Source organism: Musca domestica, unplaced genomic scaffold (assembly GCF_030504385.1).
Source record: "Musca domestica strain aabys unplaced genomic scaffold, Musca_domestica.polishedcontigs.V.1.1 24, whole genome shotgun sequence".
Lineage (NCBI taxonomy): Eukaryota > Metazoa > Arthropoda > Insecta > Diptera > Muscidae > Musca > Musca domestica.
Window position 1 is genome coordinate 11,331,915 of NW_026712272.1, and position 22,924 is coordinate 11,354,838.

The 22,924-nt window shown below is 34.0% G+C and overlaps 1 protein-coding gene across 1 annotated transcript in view; it reads right to left on the reverse strand.

Moving 5' to 3' along the window:
* LOC101891876 (octopamine receptor beta-2R) overlaps positions 1-22,924 on the reverse strand; it is a 128,383-nt gene that overhangs the window by 4,336 nt on the left and 101,123 nt on the right. The window contains exons 3-5 of the mRNA XM_059123361.1: positions 13,841-15,125; positions 4,434-4,536; positions 131-256 (exon numbers count right to left, since the gene is read on the reverse strand). Of these exons, the coding sequence (XP_058979344.1) occupies positions 131-256; positions 4,434-4,536; positions 13,841-14,756 (1,145 nt within the window). The 5' untranslated portion in view covers positions 14,757-15,125. The remainder of the gene's footprint in view (positions 1-130; positions 257-4,433; positions 4,537-13,840; positions 15,126-22,924) is intronic.

Genomic DNA, 22,924 nt, shown 5'->3' on the forward strand with positions numbered 1-22,924 from the left:
CTGCAAAGGAGTCATCCCGCAAAATGAACAAAGGATATTATTGTCATTTGTGATACCCCCCACACGAAATGTTTGTTCTTCTTGTCGCGTATTTAGGTGTATTTTTTGTTTGCTTTTTTGCTCTACTTACCAGCCTAAAATGGGCGGACAGGTAATGGCCAAAGCCAGTACCCAAACAATGAGTATCATGATGAGAGCCAAACGTTTGGAGCGACGTTTGCGTGAATATGTCAAGGGCCGGGTGACAGCTAAGTATCTGTAAACGAGAAGAAAAATGAAGAATAAGAGGATAATGAAGAATATGCAAAGTGGTTTGAGGGGAGAAAAATAAACACAAATATGTATTTAGATAAATTAATTATTTATTTGCAGGTATGTGAATCTAACAAAAAAAGAGGTGGGGGATATATATTTGCTCATCTACCAAATTGCCACAGACAAGAAAATTTGGTTAAAATGTGTGAAAATACCCTACATCATGGCTATTTTCAACTGGAAATTAATATTCGACAAAGGAGGAGGGCCCTACATTCTAAGGACCCGATTAGGATGAGGTATGGAACGAACTAGTCCCTTATCTAGTACCGGAGACTCCAGTCGTTTGTATGAAAACTCTGCGTATGAGTGATATGAAATATATGAAATGTATGAAATCACTCATACTTTTACTGGTGTTCTGAACTATGAACTAGAATGGCACAGCTCTAGTCACAACCCACCGAAGGGAATATAGGATTTAGTTGAAATACAAATTTTACAAAATCGACCAGTTGTGGGCCTTCAAAATAATGTGAATATATTCTACAAAGGCAAGAGAACAGTTAAATAGATGGGAACCGATATAAAGGGTGAGATAAACAAAAACTGCAATAAAGTCAAACGCCATAATTTTTACATTTTTTTGTAATTTTATTGTCCGTCCATCTGTGGAAATCACTGTAGCTTCCGAACGAATTGAAGTAGGTTGACAAAATTTTACTCAAATCTATATTATTTCTGCAGGGCATTTGGTATTGAAAATGTACCATGTAGGTCTTCGCCTTCGTATAGCCCCCATATAACGGTACCTTCCGATATTCAGTGTTGATGATTTTAGCGACATTATTTCCCGGAATTGTTTCAAATTTGGTATATGAAGTTCGTAACGGATACTACAGCCTAAGACATAAAATTGTCTGTGTAGGTCAACGTCTTATAATGGGACTTCCCGAAATTCGGGACCTTAGTTCTAAGGTCTCGATGTTTTTTTTTTTTATAGAAAAATTCCCGACCTCAGTCTGAGGCCTCGATGTTTTTTTTCTATAGAATAATTCTTCGACCACAGCCTGAGATCTCGATTTTTTTTATAGAAAAAATACCCGACCTCAATTTTGAGGCCTCGATTTTTTTTATAGAAAAAAACTCCCTGCCCTCAGTTAGGAGGTCGATGTTTTACTATACAAAAAATCGGTCTTAGTTTTGAGGCATTTTTTCTATAAAAAAAATCTGAATTAGCTTTGTGGCATTTTTTCCATAGAAAAAAAAGATCGGCTTCAGTTTTGAGGGCCTTCAAAAAGCACACAAAATAACTTGAATATATTCCACAAAGGCAAGAGAACAGTTAAATCGACGGGAACCAATATATACAGGGTGAGATAAAAAAAAACTGCAACAAAGTCAAACGCCATCATTTTTAGAAATTTTATTGAATGAAAGCAAAAAATGTCGGAATTAGCATCCAAATTTTAGAATAAGTTTAGATTTGTTCTAATTGGTCACCTTTGACACGAATTAGGGCCTTTAAACGGCCAATGAAACCGTCACACGCTTCCCGAATGTTGCTCTGCGGTGTTTTGGCCCGTTACCGGCGAAGAATTTTCTTGAGGTAATCGACACTTTGGTATTTTTTGGTGCCAACCTTCCTTTTCAAAATACTCCAGACACAATTGTCCAAAGGATTGGTATCCGGAGATTTTGGTGGCCATTGGGCGCTGGAAATGAAGCGAGGGATCTCATTTTGTAACCATTCTTGGGTGCCGCGTGCTGAGTCCTGTACCTAAGGCCCTCCAGAATATTTTCGCGATAATATTCGGTATTAATTCTGATTCCACGGTCGATTAATACGAGCGGAGAGCGATTATCAGCTGTTATGGCGGCCCACACCATCACCATGGCCGGCGCTTGAGCTCTGGTGGCCAATCGCAGGTGCACATTTTCAGCTGACCTCTTTGGCAAGTAAACACGATCACTTTGTTTGTTTACAAACTGCTGGAAAACGAATGTTTCCTCATCGGAGAAAATCAAATTCGGAAGTTCACCACTTTCGGCCACTTTCTTTAGGTTTTTTGAGCCTATTTTCTTACTGTTGCGGTGTAAGTTCTTCCACTTTTTGGCACTTTTTTACCGCAGAGCAACATTCGGGCAGAGTGTGACGGTTTCATTGGCCGTTTGATGGTCATAATTCGTGTCAAAGGTGACCAATTCGAACAAATATAAAATTATTTTTAAATTTGATACTATTTCCGACATTTTGTGCTTTCTGTCTAACAATTGTGTTTGTCTAACAATTTTAGTTTTTAAAACCCTACAGATCACAATTATGTATTGATCTTCACGTAATTTTGCATGGTGTAAGGGTACGATTCGGAATAGATGTCTATTGTTGGTAAAGATGATCGAAAATTTATTAATATTTTGAAATGAACCAAAAAAGAATTCTTTCCCGATTTTGGTAGTCGCTCTGAGGACATAGTTAAGGACACGGAAGAACCTACAATTTTCGATTGTCATCGGATAATATTTGGCGAGTGAAGTTGACCATAGTTTGTATATTCTCAGCAATGTGGCTAGAGAAGGTATAAGTCATTTGATACGGTCAAAACGAGCCTTACCGAAATAATGGTTTTAGACACGAGGTCTCTTTGGACGAAATCCATTTCAGGATATTGGGAGTCGGTCTAGACATTTCCGTCTGTCTGTTTGGCTGGTGCGCGCGATAACTCTCGAAGGGAGTATCCGACTTTGTCCAAACTTGGTACATCGGAATATTATTGTCAAATTCAGATCGAGTTCGAAGATCGCCAATATCGGTCCGATTTTCTTCAAATTACACACATCACAACATTTTTATTAACTGGCGTGAATATGGATATATTGGTTACTTCTGGAATATATTTGTCGCACTTCTGGTACCTCTCTGACTTGGTTCGCCTCAATATTTCTATCAACACCAGATCTGTTACATAGATGATATAGATCGGGTCATTCCTTCTGTTACCACCCCCACAAATAATCATCCGGTTCTATTCATATTTCATACATCCCATTATTTGTACTAACACGAGATCTGCTGTGAAGATGGGATACATCCGTCCACTCCTTCCGATACCTCCACTACAAACGGTCAACATTTTGAATATCCATGAAACTCATAAAACGCGAAATTAACATTCTATTCAATTCTAACTTAACATATCTCAATATTTCTATGAACGCTAAATCTATTATAAAGATAATAGAGATCGGACAATTTCTTCTGGTACCTCCTTCACAAGGGTCAAAGTTTCGAATAACCAAAATCCGTATTTCACAAATCCCATTATTTGTACTAACACAAGATCTGCTGTGAAGATTGTATATATCCGTCCACTCCTTCTGGTACCTCCCCCACAAAGGGTAAACATTTTGAATATCCATGAAGCTCATAAAACGCGAAATTGAAATTCAGATCCATTCAGACATGACATATCTTAATATTTCCATCAACACAAGATCATCTGGAAAACTATTTGTAGTTTTGGCTTTTATCCAAAACAAGCGATTCGTCATATTTTAATTTTTCGTGCCCGATTAGTAGGCGACTCCTCTTTTCCTTATCTAACATCTTCCACTATAAATTATCCAATTTCAATTAAAACTATCGCTTTCTAAGAGGTTTGATCAGAAAGGTATAGTAGAATTCGATTGGGCGCCACCATTGCATAAGCAAACATAGCATGAGGAAAGCATCCTGACCATCGAATTTGGCAACATAAAATGCTGTAAACTGTCTAAAAACTCAGCTAAGATATCGAGTCCGTTCTAACACATTAAAATATATCTAACATAATTGCCAATTCGAGATTCTGAATAATCAATTTATTTAATTGGTGGTTATTTAAACATCTTCATATATTTAATAATTATTTGAGGTTATGATTCTCCTCGTGGAAGTAATCTTCACAGCTAATCTAATAAATAGAACAGGTTTATACATCGTTAACATTTCCCTTCCTTTAATTTGCCCAACCGTTTAGAGATTGTAGTATTACATGACTCCTCATTTGTTATGTTTAATAGGGACACTCCTGTTCCTTTGCTATGTTCCATAATAAACATACCCTCATTAACTTCTTGAACGGCATTAGCTTCATAAATTGTCAAAAAAAAAAATCTCAACATTTTTAGATACTTACCGATCCACACTAATCGCACACAAACTTAAAATTGATGCTGTACACAGCAGGACGTCCAACGATATCCAGATATCACACAAAATCCAGCCGAGTTTCCAAGAACCTTAAATAAACAAACGAAGATGGGGGCAGAAGAAGGGAGAAAAAAGAGAAAATACAAAAAAAAATATTGTTAACGAAAATTGCCAGCATAAAACACATTCAAGAAAACGGAAATAAAGATGAAATACAAACACATAGGCATTCAAGAATGTGTGTGATTCGACAAAAAAAAAGAAAGTTATGACACGCCTGAATGAGGTTGCAAACAACAAATTCTGATAACAAATTATGTACCGGCACGGACTCTATGGAAATGCTTGACATTTCCTTCATTTATTTGAACAGAAAAAAAATTTAATGAGTTTTTCTTTTGAAGAACAAAAGAAGAGGAAATTCCACAATGCTTTCACTCTCACACACACACACCTGCACACACACACACACAATTACATTTTGTACAAGTACATAAATCATTGTAATAATAATCATAATAATAACATTAATAGAGCGAACTTAATCATTGTAATTCAAGGTGAAATATTAGATTTGTATTTTTTTGGGTGAGGAGGGGAGGCGGAGGTGTGAATGATTTTTTTTTTGAAAATTATCTAGTTCGTCGCAGGACTAGATAATGTTCATCAGGACACATTTTGTGTTGTAAATGGCAAATAGAGTCTTAAAGTACGAAATTGAGCTGAAAGTATTTTTATAGAGGATGTGTAGCAACAGAAGGGTGTCGTCGATCTTAAGGTGAGGGACAGAACTGAGCCAATGTTTGGGGTTTATCTAAAAGTTCTTACTACATAGACCAGCTGTAGAAGGTACTCTTCATTCTGTATACGAGCTGCACCTCAGATAGTCTTCTTTGGGCGAGCTGATCTTATAACTTTGAAGGCGATTGACAGCATGGAGCCAAAAAATATTCTTTGAAAATCCACCTTTAAGGCTCAAATGGTCCTTGGAAAAATATTGTATTTTAGGAAATTCACGTTTATCGTTTATATGGTCCTTGGAAAACATTATTTAAGAAATCCACGTTTGAGGCTCAAAAGATCTTTGCAATAATATAAAAAAATCCACGTTTAAGGCTCAAATAGTCCTTTGAAAAATAGTCTTTAAAAATCCAAGTTTAAGGCTCAAATAGTCCTTGAAAAAATATTGTCTTTTAGGAACTCTACGTTTAAGGCGCAAAGAGTCCTTAAAAAATATTTTATTTTAAGAAAAAGCACTTTGAGGGCTGAAACTGTCCTTGGAAAATATTCTTTATGAAATCCACGTCTAAGGTTCAAAAGGTCCTTGAAAAAATATTCTTTGAAAAATCCAAGTTTAAGGCTCAAAAGTTACTTGAAAAAATATGCTTTAAAAATCCACGTTTAAGGCTCAAAAGGTCCTTGAAAAAATATGCTTTAAAAATACAAGTTTAAGGCTTAAAAGGCCATTAACAATTTTTCTTTAAAAAATCTTCGTTTAAGGGTCAAATAGTCCTTGAAAAATTATCCATAGACCAGCTGTAGGAGGTAGTCTTCATTCTGTATACGAGCTGTCCCTCAGAGAGTATTCTTTGGGCGAGCTGATCTCATAACTTTGAAGGCGATTTACAGCACGGAGCTGCCATCTTTTTTAAGACAATCTGCAAGTCTTCTTCCTATAGACTAGCTGAAGTAGGGAGTCGCAATGGGAAGTGGACTGTCTTAATTCAAGCTTAATCATAGAGTATTTCTACAAATGATTTGAAATGGGTTTCTAGGAGAAACTCCAAAGAACCAAACTAAGGTCCTGTCTAAGAATAAATTCTTGTTTTTTCATAAAGGAAAATTCTGAAAAAAATATATTTGGTCTTTACAAACGAAACCATCTGATCCTTCATATTTGAATCCATATTGAGAAGATCTTCTGGTCTTCAAATAAAGAAGAAATTCTATTTTTTTTTTTTAAGTAAAGAAGTAAACTTACTGACCTTCAAAGATAGAAGACCTTCGGATCATGTCTTCTAGAAAAGATGGATTTCTGGATTTCAGAAAATATCTTCTGGTCTTCCTTGGAACAAAGAAGAGAAAAAAACCTGAAGGAAGACAAACTAGAACACCGTTAGATATTCCTTAAGAAAATGTTCTTATACCCTCCACCATACATAGTATGGAGGGTATATTAAGTTCGTCATTCCGTTTGTAACTCATCGAAATAATCATTTTAGACCCAACAAAGTATATATATTCTTGATCAGCGGAAAATTCTAACGATTTAGCCCTGTCCATCCGTCCGTCTGTTGTAATCACGCTACAGTAACAACGAATTAGGATAGGAAGCTAAAATTTTGCACAGATCTCTCTTTTGTTTGCAGGCAGGTTAAGTTCGAAGATGGGCTATATCGGTCTATGATATCGTATAGCCCCCATATAACGGTATTTTCGGCATTTTGATAATTTTACCCACATTTTCCAATGGAATTGTCTGAAATTCCACACAAGGAGTCCCTAGTGAGTACTTTACCCCCTGAAAAGAATTGTCTATATAGGTCCCCCCATATAACGGCACCCCCCGATATTCGGCATTTTGATGATTTTAGCCACATTTTTCAATGGAATTGGCTGAAATTCCACACAAGGGGTTCCTTGTGAGCACTTTACCCCCTGACAGAGAATCCTCTATATAGGTTAACGATATCGTATATCCCCCATATAACGGTACCCCCCAATATTCGGTATTTTGATGATTTTAGCCATCAGTCCCTTGTGAGTACTTTACCCCCAAACATAGATTTGTCTATATAGGTCCACAATATCGGCCCCTTTCGATGTTAGGTATTTTAAAGATTTTAACAGAATTTTTAATGGATTTCATTTTTTTGAAAAATTTTTAATTCGTTCCAAATGGTGGAGGGTATTTAAAGTCCGGTACGGCCGAACTTACTGTTTTTTTACTTGTTAATAGATCTTATGTTTTTCTAGAAGAGCTTTGTCTCTTTTTGGACAATAGTTTTTTGATCTTTATGAAGAGGATATTAAGCTTTTTCTTAAAGAGGACAAACCTGCACATTTTTAGGACTCACAAAAAGGAAAACATTTTACCCTTTCCCCCATATGACGGAAGACTATTATGTGTTCTATGAAAAGACAGATTTTCGGAGAGATATCTAGTCATCTTGCTGGAAGAGAACCTTTTGATATTTTATAGGAAAAATACTCTAATATTTTTATTGTAAAAGACCTGGTGGTCTTCTGTGAAGAAGATCTTGTAGTCTTTATAGAGAAGGGATTTTTTAAGAAAAGGTTTTAAATGTTTTATGGAAAATTCTTTTTGTTATTCCTTGCGAAAACGTCGTACCTTTTTGGGGGAAATTGATGTTGATTTTCTATGGGAAATACCTCCATATCTTCTTCGAGAAAGGACATCTGCAGAGCAGACTTTCAGGTCTCTGTTTCTGGTCTCATATAGAAAATAACCGTTGGTCTCTTATTCTTATTCTGGTCTTCCATGAGCTTGTTGTGTTCTAGAGAGAAGAACATCTGTCATTATATATAGAGACGAGTTTTTGATGTCCTTACAGATAATAGCCTCTTCCACTATATAGACAAGAGTTTTTAATGTCCCTATAGATAATGAGCTATATATTTTGCTATCCTCTCGTGTTCTACAGAGAAAAGTTTCTGTTATTTTACAGCAGCGATGCTCAAGAAAAAATACATCTTTTCAGTCAAATTTATCTTTGCTTATTTAAATCAAGAACAAAACAGTGTTAAGTCATTATTTATAAAAATATTATTTATCCATTTGCTTTATAAATTAATTTGGCAAACATTTGTGTCTAAAAACAATTTAATAGAACCGTAAAATATAAAGAAAAACAGAATTTTAATTTTCTCTTAAATTATCTCTTTTTTCGGTTCATGTTCTAGAACACGGTTTTGAGCACCGCTGTTTTACAGAACAGAGCTTCATTTATTCTACAGAGAAGAGCTCGTTGTATTATGCAGAGAAGAGTTTCTGCTTTCCCACAGAGAAGAGCTTTTGATATTCTCAAGAAAAAGAGTTTCTGCTCTCCCACCGAGAGAGGTTTTTGCTCTCCTACAAAGAAGACATTCAGCTTTCCCTCAGAGAAAAGTTTATTCTGTCCTACAGAGAAGAGCTTCTGCCTCCTACAGAGAGCTTTTGCCGTTCTTACTTCTACTATTCTATTGATCTGCGGTTCTCGCAGAGACGAACATCTGCAGTCCCACATAAAAACTTTTGCACTCCTACTTTCGTTTCTTGAAGATACAATTTTCTTTAATGAAGGACACTTTTTTCTCATATATAGGGCAAAAGGTTTTGCTTTTTCCAGTGGAAACCGGCCTGTTCTTTCAAGGAGAAGACTTTTCGATGGAGACATCCCTGCGCATTTATATGAAAAAGATCAGCTCCAGTTCTTTATGGAAAATACTTTTTGTTTATTAATGGAGGAGATCGCATAGCGTTCTTAGGGAAACTACTTTGTGGTCTTCTGCGAGGTCATGGTTTTCTGTGAGTGAAAACTCCACGGTTTTCTGTTGAAAACGTGAGTGAAAACTCCACGGAGTTTTCGTGGAGTTTTCATGGCCTTAAACCAGCAATGGGAAAAATCCATACGATCCCCTCTAAGAGAAAAGCTTATAGTCTTTAGTGAGAAAAGACTTCTTGGGTTTTTTTGAGAGCAAAACTAATCGTTCTCAGTGAGAAGTAATTCATGATAATCAATGAAAGAAGATTTTATGATCTTTCCTGATAAAAAAATCCTCAAAGTCTTATCTGAGACATACTTATTTTTCCCCTGTGTCAGATAACTTGCAAGAGAAGAGATCATGGTTTTCTGTGAGATAGGACTCTACGGTCTTCTGTGAGAGATGATATCATGATATTCTGGATTAGAAGAGCTTATGGTCTTCTGTGAAAATACCCCTTATGATCTTCTGTAAAAGAAAAACTTATGATCTTCAGTGAGAGAAGACTTCATGGGTTTTTGTGACTCATGGTCATTTTTGAGAGATACTCCTTAGTCTTCTATGAGAGAAGTATTCTTGGCATTCTATGAAAGAAGAGTATATGATATTCTCTTGAGCTTTTGCTAAAAGAATCCTTATGGTCTTGCATTAGAGATGTACCCTTGGTCCTCTATGAGAAAAGTCCTCTTTGTCTTCTGCTCTTGGTCTTCTCTTAGAGTAGAGTTCATAGTCTTCTGCTAAAGATGAGATCATGCTCCTCTGTGCAAAAAGACCTTCTGGTCTTAGAAGAAGATAATTGTCTGTGCTTTTATAAAGTAGACATGATGATATTCATATATAGGACAATCCTTTGCACTTTTAAGGAGAACGGTTTCAGCTCTTCTATTTTTTTGCGGGAAGTCCCCATGGTCATCTGTAAATGAATATCTCATAGTCTTCTGTTGGAGAAAATATCACACATTTATCTACACGGAGAGCTTCTTATCTGTTACTGAGCTGATCCTCTGGCCGACTGTGAAAAATGTTATTCTATATAGAGGACTTTCTGCTCTTCTTTGGAAAAAGGCATTCAGGCATTCCATGAAAAAAACCTATTGGTGTCCTGTCTTTTTTTTTAATTTCTGACCACTATTTTTTTTGTTATCTATAGAGGACGAATAAGGGTGTAATATATCCCACCTCACACAACTATCACTTTTACACTACTGTTTTTCTACGATTAACTTTTTTCTTTAAAGTTTCATTTTATGAAGCTCTATAACGTTTAAAAAGTTATTTAATTTAATATTAAGGATTTCCAAGAACAAGGGCAGGAGATCCTACATTGTTCGTCAATAAAGAAACGGATTAAATATTTCAAAGAAAGAAAAAAGGAATAACCAGGCTCTGTTCTTGGCCAAAGCTAAACCCCAGTGGAGAAATTGGGGTTACAAAAAAGCGGCCATGGAATGAGTCGTAAAAAAAGAATGTCAAGCTTATAGTATGTGTGTGTAAATGTGCGAATGTGTGTGTGTTTAAACACCCCCTAAGAAGAAAACGAGGAAAAAATTGCACTCAAACCTGTTGTCTCTCGCTTTCTTGTTAAACAACATCATAAAATTCAATGGCCCTTGGGTATCGTTTTTCCTAGAGGATTACGCATTGAAGTCATTTTTTCTTGAACTCCATATTCATTCATGGCTTTGTTTTCGTGGAGAGTCAACAAAGCAAATTCCCAGTTTAAGGATTTCAATCTCTATTTCAAAAGAATTTCCAAGTAGTCGTTGCCTTTGTCTTCGCCTGCCAGAGCAGCAAGAATTCTCATCATTCCAAAGTGACTTTTTAGTGGCCTCTCTGTTTTTTTGTTTTGTTTTGCCAACCAAAAAGGAATATTTTAAATATCTGCTTGTGTAAATTCTTAAAGAATTTGAGTTGGTCGTAGAACGCCTACGAGATTTCAATGGGATGCTGATGCTGTTGCTGCTGCCAGCGAAGACATAACTCTTTAACAAATCTTCTGTGGGTGCAATGGCTGGTGGCAGTAAGACAAAATTAAATTCCTTTAGTTAAACAAAGTTATTTACAGTTATTTGTTCCAGTTAAGTGGTGGGTGGCTGGAATAGATGGGTGGGTGAGCGAAGTGGTGCTAACTGTCTTGATTATCTAACAAAAATTCATTAAAGTTTATTTTATTGACTTGCAATCAAACTCAATGTTAGGCCAATCCATTGACAGTGTCGAGAAGCAATTTTCATAAATTAAGTCATCATCTAATCTTTTCGACTAAAAATAAGATATTTAAAGAATGGGCAAGGAGAGGAGATGAATAAAACTAATTAAATGGAATTATATTTAAAGAAGTCGCTATTAATTTTCTACAAATTTAAAGCGCAAGGAGAAAAAGACCCTCAAATATTTGTAAAGTTTCACGATCATTATTAATTTGGTCCATGGAAAAATATTCTTTAAAATTCTTCTATTATTGCTCTTTGAAAATTACTCTAAAAAAAGTCTACGTTTAGGCTCAAAGGTCCTAGAAAAAATATTCTTTAAAATTCCACGATTATTGGTGTTTAAAAATTACTCTAGAAAAGTCCACATTTAGGCTCAAAGATCCTAGAATAAAATATTCTTTAAAATACCACGATTATTGGTCTTTGAAAATTACTGTATAAATGTCCACGTATAATGCTCAAATAATCCTTGAAAAACCACTTTTACAAAATCCACGTTTAGGGTTCAAATAGTCCTTGAAAGGCACTCTTTGAGATATCAACGTTTAAGGCTCAAATAGTTCTTGGAAAAAAGTATTCATAAAAAAGTCCACGCTTAAGTCTTAAAGAGTCCCTGAAAAAATATATTTAAGAAATCCCCGTTTAAGGCTCAAATAGTCGTTAAAACATTTTTAAAGAAATCCACGTTTGAGGCTAAAATAGTCCATGTAAAATGTTTTTCTTTATAAAATCCTCGTCTAAGCCTCAAATAGTCCTGGAAAAAACATTATTTAAGGAATCCGCGTTTGAGGCTCAAATAGTCCTTATAAACATTATTTAAAAAAATCTACGTTTAAGGCTCAAAAAGCCCTTGGCTTTAGGGCTCAAAAAGTTCTTGGAAAAACTTTCTTTAAGAAATCCACATTTAAGGCTCAAATCATCCTTGAAAAAATATTCTTTAAAAATCCACTTTTAAGGCTCAAATAGTTCTTGAGAAACACTCTTTGAGAAATCCGCGTTTAGGGCTCAAATAGTCCTTGAAAAACACTCTTCAAGAAATCCACGTTTAAGGCTCAAAGAGTCCTTAACAAATATTCTTTAAAAAATCTCCGTTTGAGGCTCAAAAGATCCTTGAAAAAATATTCTTTAAAAAATCCACGTTTAAGGCTCAATAGATTCTTGAAAAAATATTCTTTAAAAATACGCGTTTAGCGCTTAAATAGTCCTTGGAAAAACATTCTTTAAGAAATCCACGTTTGAGGCTCAAAAGAAATCCTCGTTTAAGGCTGAAAAGTTCCTTAAAAAATATTCTTTAAAAAATCCACGTTTAAGACTCTAATAGTCCTTGGAAAAAATTGTAGGTTCAAAAAATATTTGAAAAATATTCTTATGATCCACTTTTAAGGTTCAAAAATCCTTGAACAAAAATATTCGAAAAAAGCCACGACTGTTATCCCTGTAAAAAAAATATTCATTAAGAAAAGTCCACTCTTATGGGTCCTCTTCCATAGAGGAAAACTTCGATCTTCAATAGAAGGACTCTCTGCAATTGTATCGAGAAAATGACTAATTTTCCAAGAAGGGTATACTACTGTTCTGCTATGGCTGTACCGTTTCATAGCAGAACAGTAGTACTTCTCTCCAGAAAACCAAACAATCCTGTCCTTAAAAAAATACAGGGTCTATAGAAGAGCAAAAAAAAACTTTATCAAGGAGAGCCGAAGGTCTTCTGGAATTCTCTTCGATGGAAAGTAGTTATGGCTCTTGAAAAATGTTTTAAAAAATTCATGTTATTAGGATCCTCGAAAAAATGTTTTAAAAACCCACGATTTTAAGGTTCTTAAAAATATTTTTTTAAAAATCCATGTCTGTTGGGATCCTTGTAAAAATATTTTTTTAAAAAATCTATGTCTGTTTTTTTTTTCAAAAAAATCCATGTTTGTTGGAATCCTTGAAAACATATTTTTTTAAAAAATCCACGTCCGTTGGGATCTTTAAAAAAATATTTTTTTTTAAATCTACATTTATTAAGATCCTTGAAAAAAATATTTTTTAACAAATCCACGTTTGTTAAGATCCTGGAAAAAATATTTTTTAAAAAATCCACGTTTATTAAGATCCTTTAATTTTTTTTTAAATTCACGTTCGCTGCTTTTCTTAAAAAATATATTTTAAAAAATCCACGTTTATTAAGATCCTTTAATTTTTTTTTAAATTCACGTTCGCTGCTTTCCTTAAAAAATATATTTTAAAAAACCTACAATTGTTGTGATCCTTGAAGAAATATTTTTTAAAAAACCAAAGTTTTTTGTGATCCTTAAAAAAATATTTTTTAAAAAATCCACGTTTGCTTTGATCCTTCAAAAAATTATTTTTTTAAAAATACACGTTTCTTGGGATCCTTAAAAAAATATTTTTTTAAAATACCACGTTTCTTGGGATCCTTAAAAAAATATTTTTTTAAAAAATCCACGCTTGTTAAGATCCTTGAAAAAATATTTTTTAAAAAATCCAGGTTTTTTGGGATCCTAGAAAAAATATTTTTTTTAATCTTTCAGAACGCGATACATGTGCCTTATAATTTTTAGATCTACTTTTATAATCTACTTAATTTTAAAAAATTGAAAAACACTTAAAAAATGTTTTTAAAAAAATAATAACATAATAAAAATTCAAAAAAAATATTTTAAAAATCATTTTAATTTCCGTCACTTACCTATCAAATGCACCGCCACGGCTGGTGGCATTACAAATATGCCCACCAGAAAATCGGCCACCGCCAGGCTCATCACAAAACAATTGGTAACCGTTTTAAGGCGTCTCGTGGTAATGACGGCCATTATGACCAGCGTATTACCAATAATGGTGATCACAATTAAGACACAGAAGACGGCAATCAGACAAACACCTTGCCAGGATAAAATGAGATCATTGAAGTGGGACCAATCATCATCGAAATTGGCCGTAGAGGTGACATTAACGCCCTCCGTATTCAAGGTGGACAAAGCGGGTGCAATGGATGTGGCTAAAGATGAGGAAGAGGATGACGACGACGATGCTGAGAAAGGCGATGAGGCATTGAGCCATGAGTCATTTAATAGCATATACGATGTGGCTGCCGAAACGCCTGACAGTGATGTACCATAAATTAGGGTATTATTAATGATGTTCTCATCCATGGCAGCTGAGTTGTCATAAACGAATTTGAGCCTTTCCTCTCCAGGGGGGGATGATGATGATGACGCCATGGTTTCTGCAGTGGTGGTGGCCGCCGCCGTCACCGAGGCAATAGTTGCTGCTGCTGTGGTTATTGCACGTAAAAGGTGGGATGACATTGAGGCAGGTGGCTGACTACTCCTGCTCCTACTGAAATTATGCCAATTATTATTGCTTGACTGAATCTGGGCGAAACCATCACTTCGTCTTCGTTTACTTTTGGCTTGGCCAACACATTTGGTCATTCGAGTATGAAGTTGGAAATTTACATTTTCTTCCACATCTTGGCCGAGATGGCTAACATAATTATCATTGTGGGTGTCCTCATAATCGTTATCACCACCAACACCACCACCACCTCCATCATTATTATCCATAATGTGATGGATTGCACTTTGGTATATTACATTTTGCATTGCCTTGTTTGCTTTCACTTCTCCTTCCACCGAATTTTCTTTTCTTTTTTTCCGAATCTATTTTCTTGTATACCTTTCCTCAATTTTTTACTGAATCACCTGTGTGAAATTCTGCAAGTATCCTTGGCTGGTAGCGTATGTGTGTGCGTGTGCTCGCCTTAATAACTTTTTATGAATACCCACTTCTCCTGCGATATTTGTATGTGTGTGCCCCGTTATCGCTAACTTTCATTGGCCTCGTTTAATTCGCTTGTTGAACGGTTTGTTGCCTGAAATCGTTTTCCAGTTTTCTTCGTCTGTTTTTTTTCTGCTGCAGCTCGCTATCGACTTCAGATCCTTGGCTTTGTCTTGTTCTCAACAATTGTTCACCTGTAAGAAGAGAAAGAAAAAAGTACAAGAGAAAAATATGTTAATGCCATTAAAGTGAAATGAAGAAAAGAAAATTTACTGTAACAACTTTTTCGTAAGTGTATTATAAATAAGACGAGTTCATTATTACGCAATTGAATGGAGTCACGTCGAAGTTAACTGCCGGCATTACATGTGCCATAAATGTCCAAAGATATGGGGATAATATTCATTAATTAAGGAGGTAAAATAGAGACAAAGCAGAAGGAGTTTTTGAAAATCAAATATTCTTTCAAAAACATTTTTATATTCCGGAAAATATTTTTAAATAATCCAAGACAATTGGTGCTTAAATAAATATAAGCTTTTAACAATCCTGATTTTTTAAGAATATTTTTCAAGGACATACCTGAACTGTAATTTTGGATTTTTAGAAATATTTTTGAAGAGCATAACCTACGTATGATCAAGGACATTCTGAGCAATAATCGCGAATTTTCAAAATCCAACAAAAGAAAATTTTCTGGGAAGGTCCATGGTTATACGTAGGTTGTGCTCCTTAAAAAATTTCTTCAAAAATCCACAATTATTGTTCAGGTATGTTAAAAAAAAAATACTCTTAAAAAATCTCAAATATTTGTCAGTGGGTTCTGCACAAAAATTCTTCAAAAATCTAAAAATTTTAGTTCAGGTATATGCTTAAAGATAATTCTTAAAAAAGTTCGTATTATTAGACGGTTGGCCCTTGAAAAAATTATTTTTATATAATCCACGATTATTGCTCGGTTTTGTCCTCGACAAATATTCTCTTAAAAATTCACGATGATTCGTTAGTTGGTCCTCGAAAAAATATATCTTTGAAACAAGTTCTGCAAGAAATTCAGTTGGTTGCTAAAAAGAAGTGTGGTCAGTAAGTCTGTTAAAAATATTCTTCAAAAATCTACTAACGTGATTTTTTAAAGCAGGAGGATTTTTGGAAAAATAATATTCTATAAAGTCTATTCTTATATCCTGAAAAATATATATATTTTTTAAAAATCCGAGACAATCGGTCCTCAAAAGTTCAGGATTATTGGCCAAAAAGTTCTTGCAAAAAAGTATTATTTTTAAATTCCTCCTTGAGGGAAGAAGTCTTTAAAATCCACAATTATTGGCTTAAAGGTGATTTTTGACTGCTGGCCCAGCAATTGAAGTATTATCCTTTCAAATCTACGTTTATTTTCAAGGACCTTTTGATCCTTAAACGTCGATTTTTTAAAGAATATTTTGTTCAAGGACCTTTTGAGGATTTTTTAAAGAATGTTTTTTCAAGGACCTTTTGAGCCTTAACCGTAGATTTTTTGAAGAATATTTCTTTTCAAGGACCTTTGGAGGATATTTGGATTTTTTAAAGAATATTATTTTGAAGGACCTTTTGAGGATTTGTGGATTTTTTTAAGAATTTTGTTTTAAGGACCTTTCTAGCCTTAAACGTGCATTTTTAAAAAAAAAGACCTTTTGAGCCTCAATCATGGATCTTTCAATGATATCTTTCAAAGGAACTCTAGAGCCATAAACGTGGATTTTTTAAACTAATATTTTTTCAATTTTTTCAAATATTTTTTCAATGACCTTTTGAGCCTTAAATGTGGATTTTTTAAAAAATATTTTTTTCAAGGACCTTTCGAGCCTTAAACTTGGATTTTTTAAGAAAAATTTTCAAGAACGTTGTGAGCTTTTTTTAAGGATATCTTTGTAAGGATCTCTTGAGCCATAAACGTTGATATTTTAAAGAATATTTTTTAAAGGAAACTTGGATTTTTTTGTGATTTTTTTTCAAGGACTTTTAAAGTCGTAAAAGTGAATTTTCAAAGAATATTTGCCCAAGGAGTTTTTGAACACTAAACTATATTTTCACCAAGAATATTTGTCCAAGGACCTTTTAAGTATTAAGCTTTGATGTCTCCAAGAATATTTTTACAAGGACTTTTTAAGATATAAACGCGTACCTTTTGAGCCCAAAACCTGTATTATTTTTTTCAAGGACGTACATTTTTTAAAGAATACTTTTCCAAGGACGTTGATTTTTTCAAGGACTTTGATTTTTCCAAAATATATTGCAAGGATAAAGACAATAAAGTTTTTTTTTTTAACCTTATACGTGTGTTCGTGGATTTATTAAGATTTTTTTTGAAAACAAAAAAAAAAAAAAACAGAAGTTAAACTTCGACCTGCGAGAATACATTTTCGTGTATTTTTTAGATTTTCCCCAAGGAATAAATGGGAGTTTTTTTTTTTGGATATATTTTAAAGGACTGAAGTAAATTTTCTGATGATATATTTAAGGGCTATATTTTTTTAGGTCTTATGATGGATTTTTTTAGAATGTTATTATAAGGATATAATATGGATTTTTGTTTAAATATTTTCCAGACAAACATAGGTTTTTTGCACATTTTTTAGAGTATTTTTAGAATATTTTTCCTGAATTCAACATAAATTTAAAAAATGATTTGTTTTAAAAAAAAAAACTTAAAATTCCTTAAATAATATTCTTTAATAACTACAAATTTATGGCTCCGAAAATCCTTTAAAAAATATTTTATTATTCTAGTAATTGTTTTTCCAATCACCACCTTTAATATCCGTAACATCTGCAAACATCATTTGTATTTTGTTCCTTCAAACTTTCGATTTTCTGTTGGCAAAGTTTGTTTCCCAAACATCATTCCATTTAACCACATCCACAATTTCCCTTTGATAGCTTTGACATTATCCTGACTATCCTCCATGCCATTAAACAGATCTGCAATGCAATAAAAGTATCAAGTTTTATGCGTTTTAGTTTTTTTCCCATTTTTTTTCTTTTTTTTTTTTTTTTTTTGAATAAAAGTTCAATGCAATTTCAAACTTCGTTCTTTTTGGAAAAGAAGGAAGGAGGGGCAAGGGGAGGAGTTAGAGGTTGCTTAAAAAGTTGCCAAACATCTGATATCTAAAGTCATCAGAGTAACCCGAAAAAAAAAGAAAAAAACTGTTGGTAGAGAAAATATTAAAAGTTTCCAAAATGATTTATGTGTGTATGCGGTTCTAAAATAAAGCTAAAGCTACTTGGGAAAATTTATCACAGTTTTCTTGCCTTTTTGTGTTTTCCGGAGGTTTTTCTTGGTTTTGTCGATTCAAATTCCAGCAACCACATGAATAATGTTCCGCTTTTGACTGTACAGAGAGATAAAAATTGCATTATAAATGGTATAAAATTGAAAAGTTAGGAAAAATGTTTGATGTTTGAAAAGTTTAAACAAACATTCGTGGTTAATGACAATTGGTCAGTGCATGGTTGCAGATTTTGGTTGGAACCAAAATATGGACTTAAACTTTTTTTATGTGGGAATGTAAGAACTATAAAGAAAAAGAATTAGGATACCAGCTGTTTTTGGATTATTAAGAGAATGGAAATGCTACATTTACAAGGCAAACCATTGGGATTAAAATAGGAAATATGATTTTGTTTTTTTTTTTTGAGAATTTTTAAAAAATTTTTTCTAAAGGACTCGTAGAACAATTATAGGTGAATTTTATGAAAAAAATAATCTATAATTATATATATGACTGAGCGATTCATCAACGGCCAGAGGAAACGGCAAAAGCTAGAATCTGAATTTGTGCATGAGGGTCAATGTTGGTGGATAGGGGTGAGATAAGGCTGCATCCAAAAGGTCCAAAATGTAGTGCTTTTTGTAGACTTCTAGTTTGAATTTCCGTAAATCCAACCTTATCTCAGTAGGTATTTTTGGAAAAGTGTACTAAGTGTAAAACCTATACTAAATGATACTAGATTCGGCACAAAATTGGGTTGGGGTGGACGATTTTGATCTGAAAATTTAAAATGTTGGTATTGGGGTCTCTGTTGGTTTGTAGGGTTAATATCAATCGTACGAAAGGTACTAAATTTGGTATTGCGTGAACTGATACTGCTTGAAATCTGAAATTTGGCATTAGGATCATCACTTTTACTGTGTAGGGTTGAGATTTCGTTTTGCAAATACGTACTAAAAAGTGCCAAATGGTACTAAATTTTGGTACTTGGCTAAGGGGCTGAGTTGGAAGTCTAAAAGTTGGCGTTAGAATCTCCTCTTGTGCGCTTTGGTTGATACATAGCGGTGGACCTGGAAATACGTATTAAAAAGTACCAACAGTAATAAATACTAAATGGTACTTCATTTGGTACTTGTGTAAGGGATTGTTTGAAAGGTACTAAATGTACTTCATTTGGTTCTCTTGTAAGGTATTGAGTTGGAAGTCTAAAATTTGGCAATAGGAACACCTTTTGTGCGGTTTGGTTGATACATGGCAGAAAATTTGGAAATACGTACTAAAAAGTATGAACAGTACTAAATGGTAATATATTTGGTACTTGGATAAGGGACTAAGTTGGAAGTCTAAAATTTGGCATTAGATTCAACTTTTGCGTGGCTTTGTTGATACGTGGCGGGGGATTTGGAAATAGGTACTAAAATTTACGAACAATACTAAAGTACTAAATGGTACTTAATTTGATTTTTGAGCAAGGGACCGAGTTGGAAGTCTAAAATTTGGAATTAGGATCATCTTTTATGGAGTTTGGTTGGTACATGGCGGGAGATTTGGAAAAAAAGTACGAACAGAAATAAATGGTATGTATGGTATTTGGGGACGGAAAAGAGCTGGAAATCTGAAATAAGGAGTCAAAGTCTATGATGTTGTGTAGGATATAAACAAAAGGTTTTTTTTTTTTTAATCCAACAATGTGTGTACCAAAAGTACCAAAATGCACAAAATTTGGTACCACTTGGAATTATGTAAAGGGATGTGGTAATATCTGGAAATTTGATATGAGAATCGATTTTTGGAAATGGGGATGATATAAGGAAATGGATTTTTAAAATGTGCACTAAGTGTAAAAACTGTACTAAATGGTACTAAATTTGGTACAATTCCGTTTTGGTAGAACAGACAGATGTTGATAATTTGAAATTTTGGTGTCGAGGTTGCTATTGGTGGTAGGTTTATGATAAAGAGGCGGTTTTGGAAATATGAAATACTAGAGCACGAAAAGTACTTAATAGTACCATATTTGGTACAATTTGGTATTGGGTAAACAGATAGTGATTAAAATCTGAAATTTTGCACTAGGCTAGCTGTTCATGTGTAGTCATGACAAATTGATGTGAGATTTTCCAAAGGATTGAAAGTGGATTTTTTGGGAAAATTTTGTAAAGTAAATGTGGATAATTTTAATTTCGGGAATTTGTACTATAATTTTACGAAAAGTACTGAATGGTACAATATTTGGTATTGGGTGAAAGGATAGGCCTGGAATCCTATATTAGATAAAGATGTCACTCTCGGTATTTGGAATTAAGATACAGGGTCAAATTTGGAAATGTGTACTTTAATTGTACAGAATAGTACTGAATTTGGTCTTGGGTGAAGGGATAGAGCTAGAATCGCGAATTTTGATATTGAGGTCTTTGTTAGTATCTGGAATTGACACATGGAAATGGTGTTGGAAATGCATCCTATATTTATTCGAAAAGTACTAAATTGAGTATCGAATGAAATAATGGAGATGGAATTCCGAAATTTGCTATTGGCGTCTCTGTTGGTATCTGGGAATGAGATGTGGAGGTAGCTTTACAAATGAGTACTATAATTGAGAGAAAAGTACTAATTAACACTAAGCTTGGTATAGGGTGAAGCTACAGGGCTTGAATCCTCAAATTTGATATGGATGCCACTGTTGGTGACTGTAGTTAAGGTATGGAGGTGGTTTTGGTTATTTGTACTATAATTGTTCGAAAAATATTAAATCGTGCTGAATTCGGTATTGGGTAAAGCGATTGGGGTGGAATCCTCAAATTTTACATTGAGGCCTCTGTCGGTATCTGGAATTGAGATATAAAGGCGGTTTTGGAAATGTGTACCTTCATTGTTCGAAAAGTACTAAAGTACTAATATATATTAAATTGGGTTTTCGGAAAAGGGATAGAGTTGGAATACCGAAATTTGATATTAGGGCCTCTGTTGGTATCTGATGTTGAGATCTGATAGTTTTTTACAAATGTATACCATAAGTGTTCGAAAAGTACTAAATGGTACTAGTTTTGGATCACTGTTGCTTTCTTAAATGGGAAGATGTATTTTATTTTTGATATGCGTTCTAAATATTACAAAATTTGGAATTGGATCTGAAATTCTGGACTATGATATTTTGGTCACTGTTGGTTTGGGTTTAAATAAGGAGACGTTAAAATAGTTTGGGATACAAAAAATTGGATGTCGGTCCATTGTACAATAGCTTTACTAATATCCTCCTCGGTGAACTTTAAAATAAAACATTTAGGTTTAATAATGTTCCCATTATTCCTCTCGAAAAAATATACTAATAAATAAAATCTTTAAATTAATTTTTAAACCAAAACTTCAAATTCCGTACTAGGAATATGAAGTTTTGGTTTAAAAAATGTTGTCAAATTGAAAAAATTGCGCATTTTGAGTACTTAAAAGACCTAACACGAACTCTTGGAACGAAGCTAAAATATTAGGAAGGTCTTTTCGCTGGCAGAGTATATATATATATTTTTTTTTAAATCTAGTCCCAAATTCAAATTAATTTTATTTATTTTCCAAACTCAACTTCCTCATCTCCCACAAGAAGAAATCCTCTCCCTACCAATTGCAGCACACTTTCCATTTAAAAAACAAAAGCCAGTTAACAGCACGTCTTTGAAACACAACCAAAGTAACATTTCAATCTAACTTTCCTTTTCGAAAACAGTGTTGAAACTAAGTAATACAATTTTTCCCCAACTAAGTTAAGACATTGTTGCAAACCATTCCATTCAAACACCACCGAAATTGAAATTCATTCAAAATCCTTTCTTTCCCGCAAGTACCGCGTGAAATAAAATTCATATACAATTTCATCCGGCTTTGACTTGAATTGAGTTTCCATCATCTCGAATGAATGCAATTCGAAAACTTTAAGTGCTGGCTTTTGTGAATTTTTGAATACCGTATCTTCGCCACAGGGCATGAAATGCGGAAATGTAATATCCATTTGTGAATCGGTTTTCACAATACCACTTCACTTGAGAGCATTTCAATTCATGAAGTATTCATCAAGCGATTGATATTCGAATTTGTGTGTGTGTGCGTAGGAGTTATCAGAGAACAGGTTGTAAATAGTTTAAGGTTTGAATAAGGAATTTTTCACAAAACATTTATAAAACAAGTTAGAAAGCAGTAATTTCGGCCGGGCTGAACTTTGAATACCCTCCACCAGTTGGAACGAATTTGGAAATTTTCAAAAAATAAAATCCTTAAAAAAATTCGGTTAAAATTTAAAAAAATACCGAATATAGCTGTTATATTGGGGTCTATACGACCTGGGCCTACATAGGCATTGTTTGTCATAAGCCATTACCATATTCAAATTCGAAACTTGAAATAAACGCTGAATAATGTAGCTAAAATCATCAAAATATCGTATATAGGGAGGTACCGTTATATCGGAGCTGTGCGAAGACCTGGACCTGCATAGACAATTTTCTGTCACAGGCTATGGTATCCATTACGAACGTCAAATACGACATCTCAAACAATTTCGGTGGGTATTGTACCTAAACTCGTCAAAATACCGAATATTGGAAGGTACTGATATATGGGACCTATACGAAGACCAGAACCTGCACAGAAAATTTTCTGTCAAAGTCTGTAGTATCTATCACGAACTTCAAATAACAAATTTGAAAGAATTCTGGTTAATAATGTCGCCAAAATCATCAAAATACCGAATATCG